The sequence below is a fragment of the Artibeus jamaicensis genome, unplaced genomic scaffold (genome assembly GCF_021234435.1).
Source record: "Artibeus jamaicensis isolate MK-2021 breed Jamaican fruit bat unplaced genomic scaffold, CSHL_Jam_final contig_548, whole genome shotgun sequence".
Lineage (NCBI taxonomy): Eukaryota > Metazoa > Chordata > Mammalia > Chiroptera > Phyllostomidae > Artibeus > Artibeus jamaicensis.
This window is the reverse complement of record NW_026521883.1, coordinates 8,538,884-8,566,345: the sequence shown is the minus strand read 5'-3', so window position 1 is coordinate 8,566,345 and position 27,462 is coordinate 8,538,884. Positions and strand designations below refer to the sequence as shown.

The 27,462-nt window shown below is 37.9% G+C and overlaps 1 protein-coding gene, 1 non-coding gene and 1 pseudogene across 7 annotated transcripts in view; all 3 read right to left on the bottom strand.

The window, feature by feature from the left end:
• The window catches only part of DPP8 (dipeptidyl peptidase 8), a 58,628-nt gene that overhangs the window by 4,897 nt on the left and 26,269 nt on the right, over window positions 1–27,462 (bottom strand). For 3 of the 6 annotated variants that reach the window (XM_053670041.1, XM_037155585.2, XM_053670042.1), the window contains exons 10-20: window positions 22,592–22,692; window positions 21,728–21,905; window positions 20,699–20,858; window positions 16,711–16,790; window positions 13,514–13,666; window positions 13,105–13,240; window positions 10,913–11,058; window positions 5,617–5,763; window positions 4,214–4,366; window positions 2,770–2,912; window positions 2,108–2,219 (exon numbers count right to left, since the gene is read on the bottom strand). In XM_053670041.1, the coding sequence (XP_053526016.1) occupies window positions 2,108–2,219; window positions 2,770–2,912; window positions 4,214–4,366; window positions 5,617–5,763; window positions 10,913–11,058; window positions 13,105–13,240; window positions 13,514–13,666; window positions 16,711–16,790; window positions 20,699–20,858; window positions 21,728–21,905; window positions 22,592–22,692 (1,509 nt within the window). Of the gene's footprint in view, window positions 1–2,107; window positions 2,220–2,769; window positions 2,913–4,213; window positions 4,367–5,053; window positions 5,172–5,616; window positions 5,764–10,912; window positions 11,059–13,104; window positions 13,241–13,513; window positions 13,667–16,710; window positions 16,791–20,698; window positions 20,859–21,727; window positions 21,906–22,591; window positions 22,693–27,462 lie in introns of those variants that run through there. The other 3 variants (XR_005083983.2, XM_037155586.2, XM_037155588.2) reach the window with 3 other exon arrangements.
• LOC119057153 (small nucleolar RNA SNORA38) lies at window positions 6,117–6,247 on the bottom strand. The gene has a single exon (XR_005084018.1). It is a non-coding gene; the product is annotated as a small nucleolar RNA SNORA38 (small nucleolar RNA).
• On the bottom strand, window positions 23,681–27,462 carry LOC119056962 (peptidyl-prolyl cis-trans isomerase D-like; annotated as a pseudogene).

Sequence of the window (27,462 nt, the reverse complement as noted above, 5' to 3'; positions counted from 1 at the left end):
TCCTTATACACCATTAAGCTTACAGAAGGATTTTTGTGTAGACCAATGGTTCTTCAAGTGACATGTGCAGACTTCTAGAGTCCAAAGAAACACTTTCAAGGGATACACTAGGTCAGACTGCTTTCAGAACAACTCAAACACTATCTGCCTATATATTCCCTGGGCCGGCATTTGTACTGGTAATGTGAAAGCAGTGGTAACAGTGCTGGTGCCTTAGCACACGTCAAGGCAGTGGCATTAAATTGTAGTAGAAGTCACAGTATTCTTCACCACCCCAAAATTACAGAAAGATGCTAATTTCACGTAAGTCTCAGTAAAACTTAGAATTTAATTTGATCACATTGCAACTCCTGAGCAGATGTCTTTTTAATACCCTGTGGTGACAAAATGGAAGAGAATACGTAAAGCGCTTCTGCCGTAGGCTGTCTCAAGAAAAACAACTTGTGCTACCGAGTTGCGAGCTGAGCTGGCACTTTCTAAACGGAATTTCATTTCTAACTTGAAAGAAGGGCTGATGATTAATAGTGATTCGGACATGGGTATTTGACAAACATTTTCTCAAAAATGAATGAAGCAAGCCGGTCACTTCAAAGACAACACTGGCAGTCTTTGTTTGCAATGATAAAGTTTGAGCTTTTAAGAGAAAATTAAAATGCTGGAAAACTTGCATTTACCACTACTAGCTCATGAGCTTCCCAATATGAACTTAAAGAGACTTTTCTGATGAGATCAGTGGAATTTTCATGTGAGTTTTAAAACACTATATAATGAAATGAATCAACATTTAGAAGACTGGCATAACATAGTGAACCAATATTTTCCAGATGACCAATGCATGATAAAAGGTCCATTTGAAATACAAGGTCCAAATGTTTATAATGTAATAACATAGTACGAAAAACTAACAAGTATGGCTCGGATTCCACACAAAAACTAACCTTCAGGACACTAACATTTCCGGTTTTATAGTATGAAAGAAGAATATCCACAATTATCCGAAACGGCTAAACCCTCCCAACTCTTCAATACGTATTCTGTGAGGCTGAAAACCCCAATTCACAACAGACAGCACCTGGAAGTCGCCGTGAGAACCCAGGTGTCTTCCTTATTAAAGCCAGACATTAACGGCACTCACAAAAATGTAAAGCAGTGCTATTTTTCTGAGTAAATTCTGTTTTGTTTTGGAAAATAGTCTCCCCTCTCCATAAAAATGTGATTTTTGTTAACGTGTAATTGTTTATTATTGCTGTTTTAAGTAAATATTTTAATAGCTTTAGTATCTCACATGAGCAATATGACAGCCACCACCCACACGAACAGACAGGAGCTGTTTGGTTGGACAGGGGCCGAAATGCCCGACAGCTGCTGCTGTGGACAAACACCGCACGGTTTACCCACAGAAATGCCAATGAAACAAGAAAGGAAAAAGTAACATTTTTCATTTCGTATGAGCATATAATTTATGCAAGAAGTAGAAAGGAGAAAGAGTTTCTCTTAATATCTTTTTATTTGAGTAATGGAGCAATGTAATCAGGACCTAAAAATCCTCTTTACAACAATGAAATCGAATGACATTCTGTCACTCTTCCAGGGGAGGAAGAAACGCAGAGGACAGTAAATGGACCCCTGCAACTTTTCCATGATGACAGACTGAAAGCAGACGCCAACATGCAAGTCGTGGAATCAAACAGACAGGTTTCAGCCGAACTTCAACAGAACCTTAACTTTCACCCAACTAGAGGCACTGCTCCCTAGGCCTATCACTTTGATTCTCTTAAGCAAAGAATGACCACAACTGAAAATTCAGCCTTACTTCATAGTTCATTGTATTTCAAAGTAATCAATCACTAATCACTATTTATTTTTAAAATGCAGAAAACCCGCCCTGGCAGGTGTGGCTCAGTGGATTGAGTGCCAGCCTGAGAACCAAAGGGTCTCCAGTTTGATTTCCAGTCAGGGCACATGCCTGGGTTGTGGGCCAGGTCCTTGGTTGGGGGCACGCAAGAGGCTACCACAGATCGATGTTTCTCTCCCTGTCTTTCACCCTCCCTTTCCCTCTTCTCTAAAAATGAGTAAAATATTAAAAAAGAAAAAGTATAAAACTCACCTGTAAATCATATGGCTTTCCAGCCCTCACTAAAAAACTCAGTAATATACTGGTGTGTGCAAAGTGGACATTCTCATCTAAGAATCCGTGTAAGAGCAGTAAGCGATTTGGTCTGGAGAAACAAACATCACAGGATCAGGCAAGACAGGGTATTTGGGAAAACCACTCACTTCCTTTAAACTAATCACAATGAACTATGTTAACTTCCTCACAGTGTAATGTTAGAAAGAGAATTCAAAATTTTGTTATATTTGTAATATGTTAACCAGATGCTTCATGTATGAAAGTTTAGAAAAATTTAAAAAATCATGTGTAAATTTCCTATTAAAATATCAGCACACATCAATAATGATAGCATGTCCCCAGGAAAAAAAAAATCATGAACACTATTTGTAAAATAATGCAGAAATAATTCTCCCATCTTAAGTAGTAGTACATTTAAACTTCCTTTAGCACAAGTGAATTGCTTCAAATATAATTTGTAGAAAATAAATACATGAACTGTCCTACAATTCAGCTTTGAGAAACATCCATGCCATTCTAGTATTCTATACAATATTAGTCTTGGCTACAGTATTTGTAATTCCCATTATTGTTATTAAAGACAACTTTCAAAAATACAATTTTAAATTTATAATCTTAATTTTAAAGCCTGAACTTACTCTGAGGGGAACTTTTCTGCTTGCATGGCCACAGATCCTAAGTAATAGCCCTGTTCGTTCTGGTCAGGGTGGCCCATGTAACGCTCCGTGTAGCCTGTGTCATAGAAGATCCACAGGGTGACTGGGGCCCCGGCAATAGCAACCTGCACAAGGCAACAGTGACACTCAAGTGTGACCCAGAAAAGAATGGCTACTAGCAATAGGAATCTGTAACTGCAAATTCATAAGCCAAATTATCCTTAGGCTTTAGCCCCAGGACTAGAGCTACATGGTCTCACGCCACTCAAAAAATCAAGGTGGAGTCCCAAGGTCAATAACTTGATACTTTGTGAGTCAGTTAGCATTTTGTTCCACAGGCATGCTGTACACCAAACCCTTAACCTGGGCTAGTTGAAATACAAACATGTTTGTTAAAAGGGTAGATGAACTAGAACATATGAATGAATGCCTCAGTGTAAACTCATGCCTGCTACTGGGGGAAAATTGTGCAAGAAGGGTCTGTCGGCTTTATACACATAGGAAAAGCAGTCATTTTTTAAAAAGCTTCTGTTGGCAGTACAGGATTTAAAACAATGAATGAGACATATTTAAACACTAAACAGTTCCCTCATTTTAAGGTTCCCACACACAGTTTTATATTTAAATGTTACAATTACATTCCCGACAGCTATAAGCATGGACAAATTATGACAGTGTTCAGAGTTCCTTTTGTGGTTATTTTATTAAAGGTTATCTGAATATACACAAAAGGACAAAAACCCTATCATTTTTGTTCTTAAAAATAATCTTTCACTGTGTAAATTAAAATCAAGTATTGAAATACAGGGTGGGGCAAAAGTAGATTTATAGTTGCGAGTACACAAAACAGTTTATTCTTGTATTATTTATTACTGTATTATTTTCATACGAACAACTATAAACCTACTTCTCCCCATTCTATTTAAAAAAGAAAACCACTACTCATAATTCCCACTCCCTTAACAACTGTTAGCATTTTTATATATTTTCTTCTAGCACATTTTTCTAAGAAGTTGTTTACAGAACTGTAACTATCATCTGTAGATTTAATAATTTGTTCACCTAATACAGATTTAATTCAGACCTATTATGTGTTAAACATGGTGCTTAGCTGTTGAGGAGACAGTGATCCAGCGCATCTGAGTGACAGGTCCCTCAGAGCTGGCAGTCCAACAGTGAAACACGTAACTCCACTCCACTGTGTGTGTGCGTGTATGTTTCTACTAATCATAACTAAACCTCATAACCTCTGGCATCTGTCTACAAATAACCAATAACTGGTCACCAAGTTGACAAGCAGTTTAAAAAAAAATCTATTTAATACTCCCAACTCTGTAAACCTTTAGAAAAACCAGCATCTTCCTCATATCCTCACTGTGTAGAAAATTCTATCCTTACGACCAAAAGTACAAGGGAAGCCACATACCCTGAAGACATCCGATCGCTGGATTAAAGCCATCAGGGAGAGGTATCCGCCATAGGACCAGCCATGGATGCCCACTCGATCTAAGTCGATGAAGTCGTACCGGGAGGCTAGATACTGGAGCCCTTCCACCTGGTCGTCGATTTCTATCTGCCCCTGTCAAGAAAGGGAAAATATTTCACCGACTCTGATGAACGGAAGTCTCATTGTAAAACTGCTTTTAAAGCTAATAAAGGTTGGTGACTGAAAATACCTGTGGTTTTAGATTACAATTCACGATCAACTGACATTCTGTTGCCCGAAAAACTTTTTTAAACTCTATTTAGAGACAGGAGTCTACAGCTTCTGTTGCTAGCCTGTCCTAGAGTTTAGTTATCCAGTAGTCGTCAAGTTCTTTCCTGTTGCAACCCAAACTGCCCCTGGCCACATGGGTTGTTCCCCATTTCCATTTGTTCTGTTGTCTGCTAAGAGCCAGCATCTTCCTTGTAACAAGCCTTCCCATACCTGAAGATGAAAAATTAGCCCCCTTAAGCAGGAGACTAATTTCATTTCTCCTTTTAAAAATGTAACACAGTGTAGTAGAAGGAATCACTCGTGAGGCCTTATCTTCCTATTTCCCCACAGTCTACATCTAGGAACTAAACATACTGTTTCTTTAAAGTCCTATTAAGTATTAATTCCTACCACCACCACCCTGTCTTTATTACTAGGCCTGCCAGTGCACACAATCTCACTTCACTGAGCGAAAACAAAAATAAAAACAAAAAAACTTACATGAGAATACAACATAAGGTCAAAGAACTGGCTGTGGGAGAAAATCCCCATGTCTTACTCAGCATGTCCAATACACTGGCAAACACAGTAACTGCCTTACTGTGCAAAAGGAACATCGGATTCTCATCATTTCCCAAAGCAGCAGAAAGGACATGGGGCATCTCTAAAAGGTAGCATTTAAAGCTTCCTGTAGAGAGAAAGAGGCTTGTCACAAGGAAGGCACTAACCAGTTGGTTTCTCTCTTCACAGAGGACAGAACAAACCTCAATTATTCCTCTCAATAGTGTACAGGATGCCGAAAGCTTAATGGTGCTGCCATCCGGCTAAGCTGGATGTACAGAAAGCAAAGAGAGGCTATTTCTACGTAAAAATGGTTTTGTCTCAGCTCCCCAAAGTTACATGTAAGTAAACATGAGCTAGCCTTGTGAACATGAAGTTGCATCTTCCCTCCCACCCTCAAACTCTAACACACACACACACACACACACACACACACACACACACACACACACACACATTCTCTCTCTCATTTGCTCAGAGCCCCTTCCCCTGACTCTCTCTCTGGAATTTCACCCCAAACAATGCACCAGAAAACGTGTCTTTAAAAGAAGAATGTTTGTATGTTCACACACCATTTTATATTTAAAGGCGCCTTCAAATTTAAGCCCTCGGTGACAGGATCCCCTGTTGTCTATCACTACAACCACATAACCCAGAGAGGCTAGAGTGTTCAAACGGAAATACTTGACTCCTTTGAACCGATTATTCACCAGCTGCACCTGAGGAAGAAATACAACTTCAGTGAAACTTATTTTACGGCAGCACACAAAAGCATGAGAGAGGCAGGGCACTGCAAAGAGTAGAAAGCTTACATTTTTAATAGAATTTTTGCCTTTGAAAAGACATTTCTTTGTTCTTGTGGGCAAAAACACAACATGAGATCGACCCTCTTAACAAAAATTTAAGTATACAATGTCATTATTAATCATAGGACAACGTTGTACAGATTTCTAGAACTTACTCATCTTGTGTAACTGAGACTTTATGCCCACGGATTAGTAACCACACACCTCCAATTTATTTTTAAATTAACTTAAACTTTTTCATGTTCATGTTTATGGTCTCTATTACTCTACGTAGGATGGCTGATTTCGAGCCTACAGGGAGCAAGCCGACGCCAGATTTCTCCAAGTGCGCACTTCTCCGCCTCCAGTTCTTGCGTGTCCAAACGCAGGGAACCACTGACACCCCTTTGTAGGAGGGCGCTTCTTTTCTTTATTAAATTTTTAAAATTTTATTTTTTATTGTATTTTTTCCATTCCCATTTATTTCCCTTTTCTTTCTTAAGTTCACACTTAATTGAGGGCAATTACTGAACTAATGACTTTAAAACTATAACCTACATATTAATTATATACAAGAGATTTAATCTATCCCACAGAAAAAGTCAGCAGAATGATCACTTCTGCCTTGAAAAACTGTGTCATTCAAATGATATGGACAAGAATAACCAGAGTGCTTTTCTTCCCTACCCATCTCTTCTGCGACTGCCTCTGCCCAGTAGCAGGAAAACTTAGTATTTTAATAAAATAAAATACCGCTTTAAATAAAAGCACTGCAACCAGTCCAGCTTCTTTCTCCCGTTACGCAAATCAGTGCAAAAAGTAGAATAATTCTTAAATACCTTTATCTCCCTACAAACTGTACTTCAAAGTGACTGGGAAATTAAATGGTAGTTTAGTGTTTCACCAGAAATAAACAATCTAGTGAAAAGAGGACTTTAATAAGTGGGCAGAAAGTTACAGAAGTTAAGGGTTAGTGAACACTAAGATAGATATTAAATAACAACAAAATAAACATTCTCTCAAGTGAGAAAGAAGTTTTCTCTGACTGAAACCAATGGAAGAACCAAGCCAGCCAGGAGTTAAACAGGAATCAACACTGGCCCTGGCTGGGTGGCTCAGATGGTTAGAGCATCGCTAAGGTTGCAGGTGTGATGCCTGGTCAGGGCACATTCAAGAATCAACCAATGAGTGCATAAATAAGTGAAACAACAAATTGATGTTTTCCTATCTCTCTCTATAAAAAAAAAATCAATTAAATAAATAAATAAATAAATAAATAAATAAATAAATAAATAAATAAATCGGTAAGAACCCATACTGTTTTTTACTCAATAGCTACTGGGCATTTATTGGGCTGGATTTGGGGAAAGGGGCAGAGAACCTTCTTTCTTTGACATTTGCATGTTAGTATCACCGGTCTTCCTATTTCAATTCTTGTCCTCCTATACTAAAGGACCTACAGTGTTCGCACGGCAGCAGAGCAATGTTTTAAAAATGTAAATCAGTTATGATTTTGTAGCTTAGCTCCTGCCACTGGTAAGGAGTTTAGATCTATACTCCTTACTACTGTCTTCTGAGACCCTATATTATCTGACCTTTGGCTATTTCTCTAACCTTATATTATTTACTTCCTTACACACTGTCCTCTAACTGTATTATCAACTATTGATGCTAACCCAAGGACCTTGACCTTGAAGCTTACTATTCCCTCAGTCTGGAACGCTCTCCCCTCAGATCTTCAATGTGGCTTATTCCTGCTCATCCTCTGCAGAGACCTTTCCTGTATCTGAACTTCCGCCTTAGTCACTTTGCCATCCTCCTTTTGAACAATTATTCCTGGCACTTCCATTTTCTGAATTTATTTATTTTTTGTCTACTTACTATTTTCTGAATTAAGCTCTGTAAGGGTGGAATATTAGTCTGACTTGTGAGAACAGTACTTGGCGCATAATGGGAACTTAATAACTCTTTAGAGGGAGAGATAGAAGAATGATGTTTTCCCTTCCTGCCAGGAGAAAAGAGGTTGGTGGGCAGAGGTTTTTCTTTTCTGTTTCTTCTTTCTCTCCCTCTCTCAGGGAGCTGAAGTAACAAGCACTATGTATGGAACACAACTATGAGGGTCTAAAGAAAACTACCTCATTTCTTTGCCTATAGCCATACAAAGACGGCCCAAATGCCCGGTTAAAACGATTTCCTCCAGAGCCGGTGTTTCTGCCTTTGCAGCCTGGAGGCCTCTGGTACTTCTGGAAGGAGGTGCTTAAACATCATGCCCTTTGACACTGAGCATTCACGAGTACCTTCAGAATCAACTCTTTAAAACCTGTGTCCTTCTATCACCTAGTCTGCTCTTTCGTGCATTTACATTTGCAGAAAGTGTCCAGCACATAGGAAGCATTATAAGTGTTTGTTAAATAGACATTTTTTTAAAAGATTTTATTTATTTATTTTTAGAGAGCAGGAAAGAGGAGAAAGAGAGGGAGAGAAACACCAATGCATGGCTGCCTCCCGTACGCCCCCTATCGGGGACCTTACCTGGCTGCAACCCAGGCATGTGCCCTGACTGGGAATTGAACTGGCGACCCTTTGGTTCAAGGGCAGCGCTCAACCCACTGAGCTATACCAGCCAAGGCTAAATAGACATTTTTAAACACGGTGCTATTACCAATGAAAAATGTAAAGAACCAAGTCTTGAAGACCTTAATGGGAAATATTTTTTGCTTTACTTTAGATTTTACCTTTGTTCGACTACAGACATGGTTGTATTTAGTGACAAAGTAATTCAACTCATGAACTGTGGCATTTTGACCTGAATATACACCAAGAAAGAACATGGGACACTCATATCATTTCATCAAACTTCACAAGGCCATTAGAAAGACTTGTCTCATGTCAAGGAGCCTCTTCATAACCACCTCACATGGAGCCATCCAACCAGAGGATGAATGCTCTGCTCTCTCCCTGTGGGGGCAGTGCCAGAGGCACTCTACCCTGCAAAGTCTCCCAGGGACATCTCCCTGTCAACCGAATGCCAGATTCTCCTAAGGCCTTGCCAAATTTGAATGCTTCCAGAAAACACTTTGAAAAAGGAACTGTTTCTATAAATACAGTTATGTTCATAAAGTATTCTAAACAACTAAACAATTTTGATTTCATTGCAGTGACTAAGATTTTTCATTATGGTAAAACATACATGACATAAAATTGATTATTTAAACCCTTTTAAGTGTATGGTTCAGGGGCATTAAGTACATTCACACTGTTGTACAATCATCGCTGCTATCCATTTCCAGAATTTTTTTAATCATCCCAAACAGAAACTCCATACCTACTGAACAGTAATCTCCTATTTCTCCCTCAGCCCCTGGCAACACCTAGTCTACTTTCTGTTTCTACGAATTTGATTATTCTAAGTACCTCTCACAAGTGGAATAATGCAGTATTTGTCCTTTTCTGTCTGGCTTATTTCACTCAGCACAATGTCTTCAAGGTCACCCATATTATATTTCCTCCTTTTTAAGGCTATATAATATTCCATTATATGCCATGTTTTGTTCACCCATTCATCTGTCAATGGGCACCTGATTTGCTTCTACCTTCTGACCACTGTGACTAATGCTGCAGTGACCACTGGAGTACCAGCGTCTATTCAGCCTCTGCTTTGGGTACACACCCGGAAATGAACTGCTGGGTCAGGTTGTAGTTCTATTTAATTTTAAAAAAACTGCCATATTGTTTTCCACAGAGGAGTTCTAATTTCGCCACACCCTTGCCAACTTTTGTTCTCCCCTCCTTTTTTTCTGAAAATAGCTCTCTAAATAAGTATGAGGTAGTATCTCACTGTGGTTTTGATTTGCATTTCCCTAATGACTAGTGATGTTGCGTATCTTTTCATTTGACTTAGACTTTTAAACTTAATTACTAATATAAGGTGTCTCTTAGTCTTAAAACCTAGATAACCAGATTTATAGCATGTTTTTCACACACTTCATATATCATTTTTTCAGTGGAAAGGAAAAACACCCTTCTTACTTAGCCTTAATATCAAAATAATATAACAAAACATATAAAGCTTCTGAGAGTGTTCTGTAATTTTCTTTTGAATTTCTTTGTATTTAGGTTTTTTTTTAAGGTAACAAAGATTTGGCCTCAAGTTTTTAATGGAAGTCTAATTTAATTTCTTCATGATTTTTATGTGTAGATAACTATAATACAAATCATGTTTGTAAAACGTACTTACTGATGGTAAAGTGATTTAACTTAATATATTGAATTGCTCACTGCTGCGATTTTATGGCTCATGTAGTTATTTTACTTTCATTTTTTTGGATGGTTTAGAATCTAGATATATTTTCAGATACTAAATAACAGGATATAACTAAAAAGAATTTTTACTGAGCCCAAGAGTTAACAGTGTAAAAACAGTGCAATTATATTCTAGTTTCTTCAATGGCTCAATGTAAGATATATAATTAATAATAAACATTTAAAAAAATTTCCAATTAACAAACTCACCTACTCCAAATACTTTACTCTGATAGACAATAGAATTTGCTTAATACTCGCATGCTATTATTTTAATAAAGGAAGAAGAAAACCAACGTTAAATTTCTTGCAGTGCTAAATAGTAGTATAAGAGTTGCTTTAACTAGGTAATAAAAGTATTCTAGTTTAAGAGATACAGCCTTAAAATGAAGAGGACAGAATTCATCAAGCTACCACAGCTTTCTAAAAATAGCTATTCAGATCCTTTTTATTTACTAAGAAATTTAATTACTTAATTTCATTTCCCAAATTTCTGTAGATAGAAAACATGTTTATCTACAGACACATCCCTTCCCCATGACAGTTACAGTCCTTGATGTAAACTAAGAAACTGACAATGATTTACAAATTAGATATCTGACAAACCCAGCTTCCTGAACTGGACAATCAGAACACAAGCCAGAGTCAATAACAGCAGAGGCTCAACCATGCTCAAATCTTAACTTAAAAACTGACTAGACATTAAAAAAATAAATAACCTAAAAAATTACATATACATATATGAATGTGTGTGTATATATACGTAATAAAATGTACCCACCTGGGGACCACCATATATGAACAGCACAGTGGGGTATTTCTTTCCAGGTTGTAGATCATGAGGTTTGTAAAGCATCCCATACAATGTAAATCCAGTAGTACTTTCAAAGGAGAAAATTTCTGGAGGGGTATAGTCAGGAAGAGGACCTGCAAGGAAATAACATTCAGAGTGTGTAAGAAGAGCTGTTATTGGGAGCTCTACAACCTGAGCAAGGAAAAGGTAAATCTACAACCTTGATCTCACACACAAATACCTGACCATCTTTCCTTCAAGTGACAGGCAAAAAATTAAGCAACAACATTTGTATTTTAAAAAGAAAGCCTAATGAACACATTATCTATCTCAGAAATAAACACAGATTCTGAATAATCCTTGGTGCCTATGTGCAGTACTGTACAAATACTTTGTGTTTGGTTCAGTTTAACTTATTGATTAAAACTGGGAGCACAAATTTAACTTAGTCAATTTAAGCTACTCAAGGCAGGTGCTCAATAAAATCTGTTTCTGATTATTAATGAATAAGTTTAACCAGAGGCCAGAAAAAAAGAAAGTCATCGCCCTAGCCAGGTGGCTCAGCTGTATGGAGTGCTGACGTTTCTCTCCCTTTTCTCCTCTCTCCCCGCTTCCCCCTCTCTCTAAAACCTATAAATTTATCCTTAGGTGAAGATTAAAATACACACACACACACACACACACACACACACACACACACACACACACACACGTATAAAAATGGAGTCATGAACAGTCTTTGGTTTACCAAAGCTATACAGACCTATCCTAAGTCTGTGTATACTGGATGAGGTTACTGTTTAAGCAGAAACCATCACCACATTACAAATTCTACTTGTTCCCGTTAGAACAATTTATACTAATTCTTAATCCCTTGCAAATACTAATGCATGAAATACCCAACAGGAAAAAAACTGGGGATACAGTAGATTAAAAGATACATAAAATCAGTCGATATTTTATGTTTAAGAGATTAAGCATTTTTCCCTGGCTGGTGTGGCTCAGTGGATTGAGTGCTGGCCTGTAAATTAAAGGGTTGTGGTTTGATTCCCAGTCACAGCACATGCCTGGGTTGTGAGCCAGGTAAGGTCCCCAGTAGGGGGCACATGAGAGGCAACTACACGCTGATGTTTCTCTCCCTCTCTTCCCTCTATCTAAAAAAAAATAAATAAATAGCCCTGGCTGGTGTAGCTCAGTGGATTGAGCATGGGCCTGTGAACCAGAGGATTGAGGTTCGATTCCCAGTCAGGGCACATGCCTGGGTTGCAGGCAGGTTCCCTGCAGGCCAGTTCCCAGCGGGGGATGCACTAGAGGCAACCATACATTGATATTTCTCTCTCTCCCTTCCCCTCTAAAGATAAATAAATAACTCTTTAAAAAAATAAAATAAAATAAATAAATAAATAAATAAATAAATAAATAAATAAATACCTCAAAAGAAAAAAGGAAATCAAGCATTTTAAAAATAAATAATTCACAGTGTTCTTCACTCCCATACAGAACAAGTGTTTTATCTTTCATAAAGATGGCCACTGTAAGTGTTTTAAAAGTTTAAGGAAGCTGCCAGCTAGTTATTCCCTAAAGATGCAGCTTCATTGCTCAATGAGTATGACTAGTTCAGGGTACACTATCCTCAAGGTCACTTGTTTATCTGGGAAATCATCCCAACATGTGAATAAATGGTTTTCTGACTGATATACTGACTATTTTAATCCTTCTTTCAAAAAGGCCTTCCAGCCCTAGCTGCTGTGGCTCAACTGGTTGGGTGGCATCCCACAAAACAAACGGTCACTGGTTCGATTCCTGGTCAGGGCACAGGCCTAGGTTTTGGGTTTGGTCCTCAGTCAGGGCGCATAAAGAGGCAACTGATCAATGTTTCTCTCCTTCTCTTTCTCCCTCCCCTTGCCTCTGAACCAATCAATTAAAAAGGGGTAGCCAGCCTGGCTGAGGGTCCTAACATAAAGAATAGAAATAAAAATATAAACAACACCCATATTACTCGGTCGTTGACAGACTAGGAGGGGTGGGATCAATCAGAAACTAGCAGCTCAGGAACAGGCAGTGGCGAAGACACATTGGGCAGAGACAGGAAGACTCTGCCCAGGAAATGTGGACACACACAGGCTTTAGAGCACTAACGTACTAATCTTACCTAAGATCAGGTTTAGAGAAACAAGTACCTGCTGAGTCCAAAATGGTGGCCCAAAATTCCTTTGTTTTGCAAGTTGGGTCATCTTCAGGACTTGATAGCTTATAAAGGGTCACAGAGTGTGGATTCTTCTGGTTACTATACTTACTTATAAAGAAGTCACAATGCTAAAGAAAGGAGAAACAGTTACTTTTTTCCCAGGAAAACTAACAAGGGTTACCTGCTACTACATTTGCACTGATGCTATAGAAGGAGTATGAGTCTGGCCATTTATGTACATATACAATGCTGAAGTTAAGGCTACACTTTTCAAAGTTTCCTAAAAGAATCAAACTTCCGCAGGCCAATTTTGCCAATTTTCATATTACTGCAAAGGAGTATTACACAAGTAAAGGTTTTTTCATATGACAGAAAAGCCTTTTCAAACAGGGACTTAATACCTGGCTGATGCAGCAAGAGTGGGAATAGCCACGGTCGGTTAGCCTTGTCACTTCTCCAGGATTTACATAACTGACCACATATAGGTGATGTTCTAAAGGAGAATCTTTGGTGCCTTCAAAATATACCAGTTTTCTGACTTCATCAACCTGGATCTGCCAAAAGGACAAGATAAAAATCAGTGCAAGTAAGCCTTGGCAAGTTCAGTAACTCAACCAACAATCCCCAATTTTGTTCAGAATCATTTGAGCCACCCTTTGATTTGTACCTCTTTAAAAAAATTTTTCCAGCCCTCGCTGGTACAGCTCAGTGGACTGAGCTTGGGCTGTGAACCAAAGGGTCACATTCCCAGGTCGGATTCCCAGTCAGGACACATGAGAGGCAACCACACATTGATGTTTCTCTCCCTCTCTTTCTCCCCCTTCCCCTCTCTAAAAACCTTTAAAAAAATTCCGCAAATGTTAGTACACTTGTCAGTTTTATTTATGACTTACAGCTAAGAATAGAATTTATCTAGAAGAAAAAAGAGTTGCACACTACTAGTAGAGTTTCCCAAATGGTCAGAATGTGTGCTTTTCTTAAATAGCCATATTTCAGCTTAGGTCAACCATTCAGGCACACTTAACAGTCTAACTTTAGCATCCTCTATATTTCTCAGTTAGTGCAATACTTTTGGTCTTAGTACTTTTTGGTGTTTTGTACAAATTTGTAAAAATGTTTTATCTGTTGGGGTGGATAGTTAAACTCAATCACAGTTTCAATACTGTTATAGTTTATAAACAAGTATTGATAACATCCTTTAAGTCTTCATTCAGAACTCAAAAAAAGTTGCAGTAAATTCATAGATGAATTCACTTAATATTTTCCCCAAATCACAAGATTCTAAATAAATGCCTTCTACTACTTCTTTTTTTAAAGAAAAATCTTAAGAGATTTATTTATTTTTTAAGATGGGCAGGGAGGAAGAAACAGAGGGAGAGAAACATCAATGTGTGGTTGGCTCCTGCACACCCCCTGCTGGGGACCTGACCCACATCCCGGGTATGTGCCCTAGACTGGGAATTGAACTGACAACCTTGTGATTCGCAGACCAGCACTCAACCACAGAGCCACACCAGCCAGAGATCGTTTAAAAATCTTTTACCAGCCTACTCAAACAAGTTTAATAAAATTCAAAAAAAAATTTTTTTTACAAACTAAAGAAAACACAGATGTATTTCTAAAAGCAAGTATTTTTAAATGTCACATTTTCTCCAGGAAGCTTCTTCAATAAACACAACTGAGATATACAGAAAGGATACAAGTGATAGGAAATGAAAGAACAAATATTCACAAAGCTTCAAAGGTATGTGTTAATCTGTGCCAAAAGTTGTGACTGGTTCTACTCTTGTCCTAGCAGTTGGGAGGCCTTTCAAAATTGAAAAAATAACTGGTTAATTCCTCACCCTCTCACTGTATTCAACAGAAGCATTTACAATCACCAGAGGTGTTGTTAAACAGCTTGCTGAGTCCCACTACCAGAGATTCTGGTTTAGGAGGTCTGGGGTGGGCCCAGGAATTTGCATTTCTAAAAAGCTCCCAGGTGAAGCTGATGTGCTGCTCCTGGTCCAAGGACCACACTTTGAGAACCACTGCGAACAGTTATGGGGCACGCAGGCTTACCAGTCTCAAATTCTTACTCAGTTATAGCCATTAAAAATCTTTGGGTGGGATCAAGGACACCGGCAAAAGCAGAGAGAAAAAGGGAACCTAAAAAAAAAAAAGCAGCCCTGGCTGGTGTAGCTCAATGGATTGAGTACCAATCAGCCTGTGAACCAAAGGGTCGCCAGTTCCATCCCCAATCAGAGCACATGCCTGGGTTGTGGGCCAGGTCCCCAGTAAGGGGTAGGTGAGAGGCATTCACACAATGACGTTTCTCTCCCTCTCTCTTACCTTCTCTCTAAAAATAAATAAAATCTTTTAAAAATATAAAGCAAAAATAGAAAAGAGAGACAAACAAGTCACATAAATAACCATGACGTAAACAAAGAAGAAACTTGATGCGCATTATGGTAAGTAGTAGAAAGACATTTAAGTTGACCAAATAAAGTTCAGGTCAATGTAAATATAATTTGGGGGGTCCTTAGGTATTACCCAATCATTATACTGCATTAAGTTTACATTAGTGTAATTTTTTTTGTTAATAAAACTTAGAATTCCACAAAAATTTTTTTCTCAGTTGACAATACCATCCAAGGTTCCTAAACAGAAAAAAGAAAAAAAGGAAAAAAAAAAGGATATATAACCAGAGGGCCATGGGAGATTCTGAGTGAAAGTTAACCTTAAAGGTTGCCTATGATATTCTACAGTTTTTACCAACAAAAACAAACCTGAGACCTGGATCTTCATTCTCCCTCCTTAGTCACCTTAGGGACTATGAGAGACTTTTCTTAGTAACCAGCATATACGATTCTTAGTAACCAGTATATTTCCTCCAAATGTATTTGAGGAAATCACAGGCCTTCACTAAAACCTGGTATCATATATCAACTTAACTGTATGTATCACACATACAAAGGATGGAGTTCTTAGAGAGCTCATGAAACTGACACCTAACTGAAGGCTGAAACAAACAGAAAGTACTAGGAAAGGCAAAAAAACAAACAGAAAGTACTATGAAAGGCAAAAGAGAAAAATTGCAATTCATGTAATAACCACAGAAAGCTATATGCTAAGAGTGAAACGGAGGGTGGACTTCCCTCCTTTTCCCTATCGATCTATGCTGTCTGTATAGCATCACTCTTTGCAGATGGCAGATGAAACTCAATTTGTGAGGTAAGATAAATAGGTGAATGAAAGGGAATCACGACCTCAAAAGTAGTAATGTAATTTCTAATGTGGAAATGACACAAGTAGTTTGTAAGAGATTTAAAAGTAATTTCCACACTATATCTTAATTTACCATTTTTGCTAGACTTTTCCTTCCCTTATTACACAGCAATAGTATATTTGAAAATGGTGATCTGTAATAATCTGTACACATCTAATACCAGGGCTATAAAATGAGTGAGAATTGTAATTTAAGATTCTTTTTTTCCAACAACTTGAGTTCTTTTAGGCCTGAACTTAATTTTTCAAAAACACTGGAGTCATACAGAGTTGCACTACTGATTTTCAGTAGCAGACATTCACCAAACATCAGCAGAATAAAGGGACATACATTAGATCCATGCCGGCCAAGAACTTCCCATTCACCGCTGGTAACTGCTATTTCTTCTTTTATAGGACACTTGAAATCACCTAAAGATAAATATAGTTGTAATTCAGCACTTCATACTAGACTATAAGCAAATGAAACAATAAAGAATAGTATTCTGAACTTTTTGTCCAAAAAGGTGCATTTAAAATATCGAGTCATGTCTGGGGTAATGAAGATGTTTTTTTTTCTTTTAAATGTCAATTTTTTTATTCATCTTTAGAGGGGAAGGGAAGGACAGAAGAGAAACATCAATGTGTGGCTGCCCCTCATGGTCCCCCATTGGGAACTGGCCTGCAACCCAGGCACGTGCCCCGACTGGGAATTGAAACGAGACCCTTTGGTTCGCAGGCCTGCGCTCAATCCACAGAGCCACACCAGCCAGGGCTAATGAAGATGTTTTGAACCCAGCCCTGGCCAGGTAGCTCGATTGGTCGGAGTGTCATACTAATGCTCCAAGGTTGCGCGCCCAGTCCTGGGCCAGGACACACACAGGGGTTACCTGGTGAATGCCCCAATGGGGGGGAATGACTAATCGATGTTGTTCTCTCTTTCTCTCCAACCCCTCTGAAGCCAATAATTAAAAAATAAAAAGAAAATGTTTGGAACTAGTTAGAGGCGGTGGTTGCACAACACTGTGAATACGGTAAATGCAGCTGTTAATTTTAAAATGGTTTATTTAATGTTATGAGAATTTCACCTTAATTTTTTAAAAAAAGACCTACAGTTAAAAAAAGACTCCAAATTATGAGTCTTCACAATACTCTGGAGTAACCATGGAATGATCCATGTAAAGAGAGTGAAAACACCAAAATAGATTCTCATGGGAAAGCCAGAAAAGAACTCGAAAGTACCTACATTCGAAGACCTTTGGTTAGACAAACACAATCTAATGGGCCAACAAGGCATTTTTTCTAGAAATGCAGCAAACTACTTTAAAAGCCACAGGAGGAAAATTTTAATGAAATTGTTCATCATTTGCCAAAAACAAATTGGGTATTACCATTTTAATGCCAACATGCTCCACTAGCCTTTACGAAATTCCGTCCTGGTAGACGAAGCTGTCTCAGTGGTGTGAGGAGGAGGTTAAGAAATAGAAACTATTTCTCACTGCCCAGCTACTGCTAACTCTGGCTGCGGAAGTGACGGATGAGGGAAGGTCAAGATGATGAGAAGGTACCGGGTCTTAGCTAGTACCACTCAAGTTAGACACAAAAATTCAACCTAGTACTTTACACTTGATGGCCAGAAAACAAATATTATTTTATATACACATAGATAAAACAAGTATTGTTTTCATATTATAGCCACTTGAGGAAGAAAAGAGAAAGGAGGAGAAAAATAAAGTGGACATTAAAGAAAAGAAGAAAGACTTGGAGCAAGACAGACTAAGAAAGAAGGAGGGAACCAGAAGAAAGAGGTAGACAAACACAAGGGCCCGGAAACAGAGGGAACAGTGGCTAGGTGTTCTAAGATGAATATTAACTGAGTAACAGCTCTTCTTTTAAATGATCATCTTTTTATTGTCGTCCTGTAAGTATTTTAGCTAAGTAACTACCATGCACAGCTCTCTGTCCGACCCGTCTTTATTGCTACACTATCTAGAACTCCATAAATGGAGTTCATTTCTGAAAAACAGAAGATTTGGCAGCACAATTTCACACTAAGGGCCACGTTAAACTAAGGCTCTCAGGGAAGAACCTCTACATCTTAGATATATAAGATCTTGACTGTTTTTAAAATAATTAGGCTAAGGAAAGGGACGGAGTCGTAGGTAGGATTTACTACAATAGTCCTAGATATAGCTGTTTCCCAAATAGCAATATTTAAAAGGTCATGCTGAGTGCTGGCTGGTGTGGCTCAGTGGATTGAGCACCGACCTGCACACTAAAAGGCTGCTGATTCAATTCCTAGTCAGGGCACATGCCTGGGTTGCAGGGGCCTCGTGTGAGCAAGAGGTGGGTAATTGATGTTTCTCTCCCCCCTCTCTAAAAATAAATAAATAAACAAACACACACAAACAAAACCTTAAAAAATTTCTTTGTCCTTTTTAAAAAAAGACCATACTGAAAAAACAAACAACCCACACTTCTCCAAAGAAGATACTCAAATGGCCCATAAGCACATAAAATGATGCAACGTCACTAGTCATTAGCTAAATGCAAGCCAAAACCATAATGACATACTACTTCATATCCATTATGGCAGCTATTAAAGAAAAAAAACAAAAAAAATCAGGAAATAACAAGTGTTGGCAAGCATGTGGAGAAATTGGAACACTTGTTCACTGCTAATAGGAATAGAAAATGGTGCAGCCGCTATGGAAAGGAATATGATGGTTCCTCAAAAATCTAAAAATACAATTACCGTAAGATCCAGCAATTTCCCCTCTGGGTATGTACCCAAAAGAATGGAAAGCAGGGCCTCAAACAGACGTGTGCACACACATGCTCACAGCAGCAGCATTCACAGCAGCCAAAAGGAGGAAGCAACCCAAGTGTCCATGGACAGACGACTGGATAAGAAAAATGTGGTATATACACACAATGGCATATTATTAAGCCTTGAAAAGACTTTCAGACATGTGCTACATGGATGAACCTTGAGAACATTATACTGAGTAAAATAAGCCAATCATAAAAGGATAAATACTGTATGATTCCACTTGAATGAGGTATCTAGAATAGTCAAATTCACAGATACAGAAAGTGGTTGTCAGGGGCTGAGGGGAAGGAAGGCATGAGAAGTTATTTTTTACTAAATTGTGTATTTATTGGGTGGTTTCAGTTTTGGAAGATGAAAAAAGTTCTAGAGATAGTGGTGAAAGCTGCATAAAGATATTAATACCTTAATGCCATGAAACTGTACACTTAAAATAGATTAAAATAGTAAATTTAAAAAATATTTTAGTTATTTTTAGAGACATAGGAAGGGAGGGGGAAAAACATCAATTGGTTGCCTCTTGCACACACCCCCAAAAGGGGACTGAACCTACAACCCAGGTATGTGCCCTGACCAGGAACTGAAGCAGCCGAGGTCTTTCGCTTTGTGGTATGATGTCCAACTACTGAGAGACACCAGTCAGTGGAAAAGAGGAGATTCTGTTATGCATATTTTACCACAATTTTTCCCTAAATGGCTATGTTCAGTCTGTTAAGTTACAAGTAATAGTTAAGCATATAACATAACATCATAAAGTGCTCACCATCCCAAAACAAACTATTATTAAAGTAGAAAACTGTAACTCGATTTTTTAAAAACACAGGATTCAATGCACCATTTCATTTTTCCTAGGCTTACACATCTACTCTGTATTACATTTCCCAGAACGAAAACCATCACTCTTTTTAAAGACCGAGTGATGGTTAACTTCAGCTGACACAATATTTAATTTCACTTCAGGCAACATAATTATACCAATTTGAAGTGCTGTAACTATAAATAAACTTCAGTGTAGATGAAACAGTATAAAAAGTCTAATATGTAAAAATACCTAATAACTATGTATTTAAAAAATATCTTTTTAAATCTAAAAATGACATGGGCTCACTTTAAGCAAATTAAAAATTATAGTTAAGACAAAAGTAGGAAGTAAAAATAAGTAATCCCAGTACCCAGAGATTATCTACTACTAATCGTTTAGTATGTATCTACCAAGAACTTTGTCCTATGGGCCACAGTCAAGATGGTAGAGAGGATGCCAATTCAACCCCTGGAATGCAATTTTCCAGTTAGGGTTTGCAAATATTAAAATGAACACACTTGTAAAAATAAAGCAAAATGTCTGTCTTCTGCGTTTTTACATATGTACGTATTTATATTTTAGTTTCTATTGGGTTTAGTGAAGCAGTACTGCTGCTTATGAAGTACATAGAGAGACAATATGTTACCCTGAACCTCCCACCTTCTCCCCTCAACATTTTTTCTTTTTTAAATAAAAACTTTTTCTTACTTGGGGCAGGCAGTCCACCACTGGATCGTTTATATTTGCTCTCCTTTAAAATGGATGTAATTTTATATAAATGACGGAAACCTGTTTTGCATTCAGAGGCAAAAATAAATTCAATCTCATCTTCATGACTTTGGGGAAAAACATGAAAGATATCATGGATCTGTAAAATGAATAGCTCAGTTTACTACACACATTAATGAAATACTACATAAATAATTCAATTAAGCCAGAGAAAGACCTGATAAACATACTGTGCAGTATAAATAACTATTGGTGCTATTATATATTTACAATTATAGATTTTGCCTGGGCCTTTCAGATTTATCTTACTTCAGTCAAAGACTTTATCCATTGAGCAGTGAATGTTCTCCCAAATGGAGAAGAAAATGCCAAAAGCTTTTTCTTACTCACCATTTCTGTAATCCTTTAAAACATGGCATGAAGCTTACTTAAGGATATAAATATTACTACAGAAATGATGAGGAAAAATTTTTTTTACATTTTTTTCCAAAGGGAAATAATCTAACAGTTGAAGGGTAAATAGATGTTTTAGGTGAATCTTATAAAGCTTGTAAGATTGAATCTTATAAAGCCAGCAAGGGAGTGAGCTGGCTTTATTTATTTTGTATCTTAAGTTTTTCCTACTACATTGGAAAATGCAAAATTCAACCCCAAAGTGTTATATTTTAATGTAGTTTGCAAACAAAAGAACAAACTCTTTTTCTAGACAGGACTCCTATGGACCTCTAAGAGGTACTGATAAGGCTGTGTTTTCAGTACTTGATGTGTCTAGGACAACGGGTGAACCTGCAGCCACAGAGATGTCGTTTTGACGGCATCTGCTTTCTACCCACGCCCTTTCATTATTCTAAATAGAACCATCATGCCAATTTGAAACGTTAGAACTTAGCAAATAATATTCATGGTTACTTTGAACTTAAAACTTCATTCTGACAGTCTGCTGTAAAGCCTCATTTGCTTTAGCACCCTGAAGTAAACATTTCACCAAGAGCAGGAGGACAGGCATACATTTATCCAAATGTCTGTTGTTTCTTCATAGATGATCAGTGGTGTCACAGAGTCAGGCACTGACTCGATGAGCCTCTGTCTTTCCATGGCATCATCTTCTACTGGGATAAATAATTCGGGTGAGATCAACACTATCTGTAGGCGAGTTTGGGAGCGATCTAGCAGGATGGACCAAGCACTATGTAAAAAAATAAAAGCACCAAAAATAAAGAAAGCTCTCAGAAAATGAATATTCCCCTAGCACCCATCAGTTATTTCTATACCTATAATGAAAAAATTGCTTTAGTATATGTTAAATCACCCCTTACAAATGGCTAATTAAAAGTTCTAACTTATTCTACATTTATTTTTAAAAGTCAAGCTTGAATACAGGTTTTAAAGTGCTTTTCTTCAAATTCCCAAAATCACAAATGGCCTTTGAAATTTTCTCCCTGTAGTGTCACCGAATGCTAGCCTTGTGGAACTCCCAAGGTCTCCGCTAGACACAGAACTGTATGTAATCGTGTCCACACAAGGCTCCGCAAATATTTTTGCTTAGATTATACAATGAAAAAATACAACCACGTGAGCCTTGAAGTCACACTGTTTTTAACCAAATAATGGGAACCATGACTGGCTGAGTAAAAGTCAACGAAAATGTAATGCACTGGATTGCTTTTAGGATCCAATGCTTGTGCTTATGCTTATAGAATTACACACCCAAAAGTCTGTCTAGTTTTAAAAAATTCTTTGTATATAAATAATTACACTGCAGATTTACATGTGAAGGCAGCTCCAAATGAAAGGCAAACCTAATAGCACAGACATTTCTAAAGTTCTGGATCCTAAATTATTTGTAAAGAAGTGACAATTTAACATACGTACTATTTTCCCTCTGGAGTCCAGCCAGCTCTGGCAATATATTCAACACCTTCGAAGAGAATCTCAAAAGGCTGAATTAGTTCCTTATCTATGACATCTATAATCTATTAAAAAAAGAAAAAAATATAGTTATAAAAGACTCAGATAAATAATTAGCTTACTAGTCTACTTAAATCATTATCTTTATTAGTGTGATACTTTTTCAGACTTAGGCATTTAAAAAGGCACTCAGGGAATAGCACAACCAGAAATTGTGGGTTACCTATGCAGGTGCTCTTCATGACTAAAAAAAGTTCTAACACAAGAATTAGCACAGTCTATGACAATTCTTAGAGGGGAGGGGGGATGGCTGGGGAGCTGGTGAAAAGCGTGAAGGAATTAAGAGTACAGATTGGCAGTTACAAAGCAGTCACAGGGATGTAAAGTGTAGCACAGGAAATATAGTCAATGATATTGTAATAACTATATACAGTGCCAGATAGGTACTTGAAATATCAGGGGAACCACATTGTAAAGTATGACTGGCTAACCACTATGCTATACACCTGAAACTAATACAAAATAATACTGAATGTAAACTGTAATTAAAAAATAAAATTAGCCCTGGCCAGTGTGGCTCAGTTGGTTAGAGCAGTGTCCCATAGACCAAAAGGTCACAGGTTCAATTCCTGGTCAGGGCACATATCCAGGTTACGGGTTCCATCCCCAGACTGGGCGTGAATGAAAAGGCAACCAGTCAATGTTTCTTTCTCTCTTTCTCAAGGCAATGAAAAATGTCGTCTAGTGAAGATAAAAAATTAAATTAAAAAATAATAAATTAAAAAAAATTAGCACAGTCTAAGTGTTTTCCCATGAGTTTATATTAACAGAACCCTTGATAATAACTGGTTTAAAAAAGTTCTAATCCGTTTAGACTCTAGAATCTATGAAAATAGTTCCTAGTTCCCTATATTTTACTTTAATTTTTTACTTTGTAACATTTTATTAAGAGTGAACCAAAATCAATATTCCTAAACTGCAAACAATGGGGAACTGAAATATCAAAGGAAACACATTAGGAATCATATATAATAGACAAAACCCCTTAAATTTTCTTATTGCCTTAATACATCACTGTGTAATGTTTAAACATAACTGAATTTCTTATTCAGCAAACATTTTCACATATACTGCCTGCTCTTCATCGTTCTGTGCCCTTATCTGCTGTTCGACTCTCAGCAGGTGTGCCTGGACGGCTTTCTCTCCCTGCGCCACCTCCTGAGCTTTCTTAGTACCAGCCAATGTTTGGCCATATTCTGTAGTCCTTGTGATCCCTGAGCTCTACGGTACAGTACTTTGGTATTCGATGGGTCTATTTCAAGAGCCTCCAGTAAAAACTGCCGATTGCTCCCTGTGAATTTGACATGTTCAGTTTACAAGGGCCAATACTCGGCAAGCAGCTTAAAGCTACAGGTTGCAGCCTCAATCTATCTGCCTTTTCAATAACAGCCTTTGAACCTTCCACATATCTTAAAACCTCTGCTACATATATTTTTTCTTTTTTAAAAACTACTTTATTGTTGTTCAATTACAGTTGTCTGCATTTTGTCCTCACCACTCTACCACCTGTACATATATATATTTTTAAAGATTTTTGTTTATTTATCTTTAGGGGGAAGGGAAGGAGAGAGGGAGGGAAACATTAATGTGTGGTTGCCTCTTGTGAGTCCCCTGCTGGGCACTGGCCTGCAACCCAGGCATGTGCCCTGACTAGGAATCGAACCGTGATCGTGTGGTTCACAGGCCGCACTCAATTCACTGAGCTACACCAGCCAGGGCCCATCTGTATATTTTTTAATGGCCATCTCCCAGTTCTGGGATTTGAAAAAAAGTATTTTCAATGTTTTTTAAGTCTCCTGTTATTTATAGTATTTTATATTATAAATAATATATATAATTTACATATTACATTTATTCATCCGCCCATTTATTTATTTATTTATTCATACATACATACATACATACATACATACATAGAGAGGGGAAGGGAAAGAGAGAGGGAGAGAAACATCAATGTGTGGTTGTCTCTCATGCGCTCTCTACTGGGGGCCAAACCTGGCCAACAACCCAAGCACATGCCCTGACTAGGAATGGAACCAGTGACCCGTTCTCAGGCCAGCACCACACAAGCCAGGGCTTTTCTATACCTTTTAAATCTGTATCTACATCCTTGGAAATCTGGGTGACTGTCACCAGAACCATCTTTTGGAAAAATTCCCCAATTATCCCCCTCCTTCAATACTCCATGTTCTGCAATAATGCACAATTTGGCAGGTTTTTCACCTTTCACATCTACATTTCCAGAATTCTTGCTATGCCCATTCCTTTAATTATTTGGTCAAATAGCACATTTTCCCCATCCAAATGAGTAGCTGGAACTGTTATGATAAAGAACTGAGAATCATTTGTATTGCAGTCTGCATCTGCCATGCCCAATAAACCGTCCTGGTCATGGTTACAAAAGAAATTTTCATCTTTGAACTTTTCACCATAAATATTTTGTTCACTTGTCCCATTCTGATTTGAGAAGTCTCCACCCTGACTCATATATTTCTTAATAATTCTATGGAATGGGCATCCTTTGAAATGGTTTCCTAGGGGTGGGTCCCATGCCTTTTTCTCCAGTACACAATGCACAAGAATCTTCTTCAGTTTTGGTACAATATCTGCAAACAATTCTAAAACAACTGGACCAACTCGCTTGCCTCTGATATCCATGCTGAAGAAAACTCAGGCTTACTGGAGTTGGAGGGCTTAGCTCGGATGGACCAGTATGACATTTTGACTTGCAGATGTGTTTGGAGGTGGGTTTGGAGCACCTTGTGGCCTCCTGGCAGCTGAAACCCAAACCTAGTTTCCTAGGTTTTAGCCTAAAATTAATATTTTAGCCTAAAATATTATTTTTATAATATATTAGTGAAATAGTCCTGGGCTAGCAAGCTTTTCTCCCTTAGAAGTCTAGCCAATGCAAAATTTTTAAAAGATTTTCTTTATTTATTTTGAGAGGGGAAGGGAGAAAGAGAGGGAGAGAAACATTGGTGTGTGGTTACCTTTGTGGACCCCGACTAGGGACCTGGCCCGCAACCCAGGTATGTGCCCTGACTGGGAATCAAACTGGCAACCCTTTGGTTCACAGCCCACGCTCAATCCACTGAGCTAGACCAGCCAGGTAGCCAATGCAATTTTTAAAAGTTTATTTTTATTTTTATTAATGGGCAAAGATCTGATGAGACAGTTCTCCAAAGAAGATATACCAATGGCCAATAAGCAGATGAAAAGATGCATAGTATCATTCAGCCACCAAGAAAATGTAAATCAAAACCACAAGTAGCCGTGGCTGGGCGGCTCAGTGGATTGAGTGCCGGCCTGTGAACCAAAAGGTTGCTGGTTGATTTACAATAAGGGCGCACGCCTGGGCTGTGGGCCAAGTCCCCCTTTGGGGTGTGTGATAGGCAACCAGTCAATGTGAGAGAAACACTGGTGTTTTTTTCCTCTCTCTCCTTCCTTTTCTTTTCCCCTCCCTCTCAAAAAACACAAACAAAAAAAGAACCCACCCAATGAGATATAACTTTAAGCCCACTAGAATGGCTGCAGTAAATTAAGAACAGTAAGAAGTGTTGATGAGGATGTGGAGAAATTGGAGAACTTATCCACTACTGGTTGGAATATAAAATAATGCAGCTGCATTGGAAAACAGTTTGGTAGTTCCTCAAAAGGCACAACAGAGTTATCTTATGACCCAACAATTCTATTCCTAGGGATCTAGCCAAGAGAAATAAAACCATGTGCCCACATAAAAATTTATACACATACATTAGTGATAGCATTATTCATAATAGCCAAAAGGTGGAATCAACACAAATGTCCATACTGATGAGTTGATAAATAAAATGTACTGTATCCACGCAACAGACTACCAGGTGATAAAAAATCATGAAGTACTAATACATGATGCAACATGGATGGAGTTTCAAAATGTGACGCTGCCCGGGCAGGGTAGCTCAGTTGGTCAGAGTGTTGTGCAGATAACACCCAGTCAGGGCACAAACAAGAATCAACCAATAAATGTTAAATATGTGGAACAATAAATTGATATTTGTCTCTCTCTCCAAAAATCAATAAATAAAAATTTTAAATAAAAAAACCATGATGCTAAGTGAAATAAACCAGACTACATACTATATGATTCCATTTATAGGAAATGCCCAGAACTGGCAAATCTATAGGCTGAAAGTAGATCAGCGGTTCCCCAGAGCAGAGGGTCGGGGAGGTTAGGGGCGTAACAACTAAGGGAAGTGGGGTTTGTTTTTTGGGAGGATGAGTATGTTCTAAAATTGACTGTGGTTATGGTTGCAGAACTCTGTGAATATACTAAAAGCCATTATAAACTTTAAATGAGTAAACTGTACTGCATATGAATCAGCTCTCACTAAAGTTTTAGTAAGTCTTAATTAAGTCTATAATTAATCCTGTGTACATTCAGCTTATAAGTATTTGATTGTCCAAATGGGAAGCATCAGTACAACAAAAATGTGGAATATTAATATACCAAAGACATATATCCAACACAGAAGGTAATTTACCAGTCAATAACCAGTATTTTAAAAATACTGATCTGGAGAATTAAAAAAAGCAAAGAAGAGAAACTACTGGAAAGGAGTCATATATGTGCATATCCCCATATTCCTCTTTTGGGAACCAGCAGGAAGTTCTCAAAGTGGAAAATAAGGTCAAACTGAAATCATGACCAACAAGCCCCCAAAATGATCATGTACCTAAGATCTATACTAGACTGACCAGTCAAGTGACACACGCAAGAATCAACTCAACATTTT